A 5,997-nucleotide genomic window follows, 5' to 3' on the forward strand; every position below is an offset into this window, starting at 1 on the left:
TTCACAGATTTCCCTCATGTGTGGGTTCAAGAGATCCGTTTTTCCATAATCTATTTGATGAGGGGACTCGGAGATTATCGCCGTCCAAGGGGGGAGGGACAACAAGAGCTTGGTTCTCGTAGCTGCGAAATACAGTGCCCGGGATGGGAGCACCTCAAACTTGGAAAGTACGAGCCGTCGAAGCGGTCGGCCGTGACAGTCGCTTCGTAGAAGCCGGAGGAGCTCCCTCCTTGATCTGCGCAGCTTATCGAGGAGAGGATGAGCACCTACAAGGACCTTGTCATCCATATCGAGTCCTGCTTCCAAAGAATTCCCGTTTGTAGTCGGACCACTCTCGTGTTCGACGATCCCCTTAATAGAGCTCCGTGATCACGGTGGCTTGATTGCGAGTTGCAACTCAACGTGATCCCCGCTGAGGGTTTCTACAGGCCTGCTCGTCAAGAATTCACGCAGTCTCATAAGGGCACCTCGGGGCAGATTTGAAAGATCGGATCCAAACCAGAAGGATTCGATGCCTCGTACGGAGCTTAGCTCTCGGCTGAGCTGCTCAGACGCCAAGCGTTTGTGAATGATTTCTTTCCGAAAAACTATCCCTAATGAAAAAAAGGAGTGAGCTGTCCCACCATTTTTCGGGAGGCTCCCAGGTTTTCGCGTAATCTCCTTTGTGAGACACGTACGTATGCCCGGGTCGTTACTCGACCCCGCATTGGAAATCAGTCCTTCCGCCATCTTATTGGAGCGCCGTTCCCACCGGGTCACATGAATCAGACATTGAGGACTCGATAGTGATGGAAGATGCAGAGGAAACGATACCGCTCCCAGGAACTCGACTCAGATTGACCAAAAGCCGAAGGCCGAGATATCGGGATACCTCCCGCTACTCGGAAAATAATTCTTCTCGGATTTTAGAATTGACGCCGCATCAGGAGGGATGGACCTTCTCGCTCCGACAGCTTGGGCGGGGTCGAATTCTGTTCAGGCCGTGGGGAGACGGCAGAAAAATATCTGAGCCACCATTATTGATCGCTGGGATCGGCATTAACGATTAGGAATATCGGGAGCTCACAGAGCTAGGGCGGCCATTAGGAGCTTCGAGCAACAGGTGCGTTTGCCGCGAAAGTTCACTTCTTTACGGAGTGTCGCGCAGTGTGAATTTCACTGAATCCCCGATTCCGGTCCGCGGTCACAGCGAGCTCGCCTGGGAAGCTCGCGAATTCTCGCCGAGAAACTAGGTCGCGCTCGCACCTGCTAGAGTGGTTGCGCGATAAGCGCTCCAGAGGTTTTCTGCCGGCAAGACAGGTTTGGCGACCGTGGCAGCTCCGTATCGGCACTGCTCCTCCATGCTGATGAGCTCTCGGTTGGGGGTCGAGTACTACGTTGAGCGCCCTATGTATCTACGCGATGGGCTCTCCGAAGCTTCATTCAGTGTGTGCGTCTGCGTGGACTTTGATTGTCTTGGCTGCTCAAGTCAGAGCAGGGTGTCATACACTTCTCGGGATTTCCACCTGTCCCAATGACGAAGCGGACGATTATCCGTTCTCATTGGCCTGGTATTTCGTTAATTTTTTCCATCAGCAAGAGCAAGTGCGAAAGATCATGGAGCGTTTCGAAGGTGAGTTTTGGCCCGTTCGTTTCCGGGCGGATCTCGATCAGACGGTCTCGGGCCCCGGAAGCTCGGCCTGACGGAGGAAAGTGTCGATCCAGGTATGATCTTTCATAGGGACCGTCGTTGGTGCTCAAATTCGTCGTTCACCGAAACGGATCGTCGATCTGTGGAATTTGTCCAAATCGGAAGTGTCCACACGTTTCGCGGAAACAGTAGTGGAACACTTCAGAAATAATGAAGAGCCTGTCGACTTGCTTTACGATCAAGATGTAGATTATAGGTGAGTCTCGAGATCGAAGGGAGAGCTCTCGGTTACGTCCACTCTCATCCATTGACAAGGGAGACAATCATACAATCCCCGGTGGTAGAATCAGGATCCTGCTCCGCTGAACATTCGCGACGATTGTGGCGAATCCGCGATAGAATCTCTTCGCTTACAGGATTCTCCACCGTGTTTTCCGCAAGCACTTCACCGAAATTTTGAAATTTCTGCAAGAGTTCGTCGAAACCGTAGACTTGGACCCTGAGCTTCGCCAAGCCGCCAGCGTTTACATTAACTACATCGAACAAGACGAAATGATGATTCGCTTCGGCCCGGATCCTCTAAGCCTCACCCCCCTCCAGATGATTCTACAAGCTGTCGATTGATTTCGATACCTGACTCTCATAACAAGAAAGGTGATGTTCCGATTCCGCACAATCGAATGCCTCCGAGAACTACAGGATAAACATACATCTCCTCATAGTGCTCATTCTCCAAATGTGGATCGCCCGAGTCGCAGCGCGCTCCATCATCTATCATGGACCCTTCGATTTCTCCTGCGCAGAAAATCGGGGAAAAGCATGAACAGATGATATCGACATTCCGTCCAAGATTTTCGCGTGATGAACTTATATGCGGGTCCTTATAGAATCCTCCATCACTGTTCACCTTGTTCTCAGAAATCACCAAGTTTTCTCGTACGGTATTTCGGATTTTTGTCATGTCGGGCTCACCGTGGGCCGCTAGCTAAGGAGGATCCGGCACCAGACACGGGTTCCTCAGGAACGCACCGGGAGTCGCCTACATCGGGGGAATTCGCTTCCGGTAGGATTGCGAGGGGCGATTCTCAGATAAAGAAATCTTGGTTTACATACAATACACATAAACATCTGATTTATTCGCGGACTTTCCGCAGCTTATAGTATTTTTTCCGCGATTTCGGCAATCACTCGCCTTCTGGACTATTTATATTTTAGGGTGGGGTGTCGGCCTTTCCCCTACTCGCTTCACTTTTCATGGGCAAGAGATTCTCTGCGCTTCACGGATTTCCTGAAACTAGGATTCATACCGCTGGACACAATCAGTACTTTTCTTCGGCACTTTCCTTCTTGATTCGCCATAGAAGTCTCTCAAATGAGACCATGAAGAAAAAGCCGGTCGAAAAGACACCTCTAAAAGGCTCATCCCGGCTTTGCCTCGAGGTCTCTTGCTTATTTTCGATCGTTGAAGTGTATATTCCAGTCGGGATCAACTATGAGCGTCATGTACACCCCGTCGAGCGCTGTTTCAGACCGAGCTCGAGAAGTTTGTCAAGAGATCTCGTTACTGATAGCAAAAGCTGGGAGGAGTCACTGAGATGAAGAAGGATCGGTGAAGCCTGTGGTCTTCAAACTTCGAACCGCACCATTATAATGAAATCCACGTACATCAGCTGCCTTTAGTGAACTCCGTCTCTCTCCGGCCGCCTCCATCGATAAATAGTCATCAAGAACAATCCTCCGAAACCTAATACTCAAGCCAGAGTTGAACTTGTAGGTACCTACCTTTTCCGCTCGGATCCGTGTAATCGAGGAAATCCTGGATCGCTTTTCGCGAGATCGGTACAGGCGGAAGCCGTGTCGGCTCTGAGAGATCTTCGGCAGGCAAGTTCGAGTGTTTCCACGGTGCGTTTGTAAATGCTTTGCAGATATAGGGCGCCTGTCTGGTACACTTCCGGACTGGTCTGCGGGCCTTTACCCTTGAAAATCGATTCAACCGCGCGATGTGCCAGGCACTCGACTCTCGTGCCGGTGGGGAGAACTTTCTTGGGCAGACAGTTACGGGTGGTATCGTGATGTCGTGATCTCTCAGGACGTCGGTTGCGAGTTGCGATCCGGTCCAGTTCAGCCGACTGATTCCCTCCTATTTCTCTCAGAGCTCCGGTGGCTTCCTCGTTGGGAGTTCATATAAATTCGGTGTTCCATTCGGCCGAATCTTCGCGGTTTGGGTCATCACCCATGTGTCATCCGCTGATGAGCTTGCATTCCCATGGTATTCTTTGAATGACGACGTATCGAATTCCGGCAGGCATGGGGTTTCCTTTTCCAAGAGCACAATCCATGGTCTTGTTCATCTGGAGTTCACCTTCTGTTCGAGCTCACTAATTTCGTATTCGGTCCGCTTTTTTCAACGCGGCTCCGTGTATTATCCGCGCGATTGTGCAGTCCGTGATTCCGTGATGAGAGGAGCTGACCGTCGGTCGGGAACTGCCCCTGGATATCGTGGTCCCTGATGCTTCTAATCGGTGGCTTTGGTCGTCCCTCGATGAGTGTCGCTCCACGAGTGGTGTGTCGGAGGCTCAGTAGTAGTCAATTATATGTACACATGTGTGAATGTCTGGAAGCCTCAATGCCGAATCGCGGTCCCGGAATCAATCATGAGAGCTGATGTATCGTGCAGTTCTTGGGCAAGACTTTCGACGATGGGAAGATTCTCCAAGGGGTAATCGTAATCTTGGCTACGCCTGGAATAAAAATCTCGGCATCGCACGCTAAAACTATCCGTCGATGAAGAATACATGCTCCGGTCAATATTCTGCCTGGGATGTTTGATTAGTAGCTCAATCACTTCGATGGATGTTTTCAGAAACATCGACATCCATGTGTCCATGTATGTAGGACTCCGACGATGCTACGCCTGAATGATCAATTCTGTGACTCTCAGTCAGCAGCGAATAGCAATTCTCGTTTGTGGTCAGACATCGTCGAATAGCAAACGCGGATCTGTAAAAAATTCACTATGTCTAGAAATTATATCTCCGCTCAGATTGGAGGAGAAGCCTAGCGAGTTCTGTTTCCTTCGTCCCTCTCCATACGGGCTCGCGACGATGGGGGCGTGTGATTATGGCGACGCCCTCGAGCCTATGTATGAGGCGTAACTTCCAGCATTCATGAATAAAAGGACACAATGTCTGATAGAAGGCCTCAGCTGCCGAGCTTCGGTAGATGACTCGCATTTTAGCTCCAAACGTTGCAGCTCAGACTTTCGCGACGACGCGCGACGGAGGCAATTTCATCACATTTATGCGGCACCTATCAGCGCGGTGCCGCTTCCCTGTGAGGACATGTAGAATGTCCCTGCGTGGTGCCCGGAGCTGGTGTCCAATCCCATCGGTGTTTCCTTCCCATCGCATCTCGGATCTGAGCTCGCAGAGCGAAAATCCTGCCAAAAGTCGACGTCAGCGAAGAATTCATAGGACAATGCTGCTCGCTTGGAGTCGTAGTCACATTCAGAATCTCAGTGTGACAAGAATCTCAGACTCATCTCAGTTTTTGAGATACTTGATACGGGAGGAGTGATCATATGCTCCCTCCCTCGCTCACTCCTTTTTCCCAAGAAAAAAAATATTCTGAGAGAAAGAGACCGATTCAGTCCGGGCGGTATAGGAGCAAAGGTTCGGTGCGATTTCGATGGCCGTGACGCAAGAAATCCTTCAGGGAACGGAATTTTCATCCATTATACTTAGGAGGTCCGATGACGCGCGAAGCGCCACAGAAACTTATGACTACCAGCAGACTCGCACACGGAAGCAGTCGTTCGACTGTCCTGTCTCCTTATATATTTATGAATTGCAGTAGGACAAACATTTTCTCCTCCGCACTCATCAGCCGGACCCCGTCGAGCGGACACGGAGCCCCGTCTACATCTGTGCTTTTCGAATGAGGCGAGACCATGCCCTTCCACGGTCGCTGGAGATTCGGCGACCCAGGTATAATATACAGGTCTGGGGAAAGTATGACTTGTCCCCGTCTAGGGGTGCGCTTATTGAGTGCGTCGGGACGTCAAGAGTTGAAGCGAGCCTTGGACAATCGCTAACGATCGCACTCGACTTCTCGATTTTTCCGACGAACCGACTCGGAGACATATATTTTGTTAGATGCCTCCCAGAGTCGCAAAGGTATTTTTCTAGAATGTATCATCATAATCGTCCCACGAAGCGAATCTTCCCAAACTCTTTCCGGATATAGCTCCTTATTTCTCTATTCGAAACGAGGCGCTTCCCTTCCTTTCTGGCCTAAAAAAAACCGATGGCAGGTAGTATCTTCGACACTACCGTTAAGCGTGAAAACGTCAGATACATCCGGTGTTG

At 50.5% G+C, this 5,997-nt stretch overlaps 1 protein-coding gene across 1 annotated transcript; it reads left to right on the plus strand.

Moving 5' to 3' along the window:
• The first annotated feature begins 1,596 nt into the window (after positions 1 to 1,596).
• LOC100907928 (uncharacterized) lies at positions 1,597 to 2,574 on the plus strand. Its single transcript, XM_003740158.2, has 3 exons — positions 1,597 to 1,612; positions 1,721 to 1,886; positions 2,047 to 2,574. Exons 1-3 carry the CDS (start codon positions 1,597 to 1,599, stop codon positions 2,252 to 2,254), a joined length of 390 nt encoding a protein of 129 aa, XP_003740206.1. The 3' UTR covers positions 2,255 to 2,574.
• The last annotated feature ends 3,423 nt before the right edge of the window (positions 2,575 to 5,997 follow it).

This window comes from Galendromus occidentalis, unplaced genomic scaffold (assembly GCF_000255335.2).
Source record: "Galendromus occidentalis unplaced genomic scaffold, Mocc_1.1 scf7180000076778, whole genome shotgun sequence".
Classification (NCBI taxonomy): Eukaryota; Metazoa; Arthropoda; class Arachnida; order Mesostigmata; family Phytoseiidae; genus Galendromus; species Galendromus occidentalis.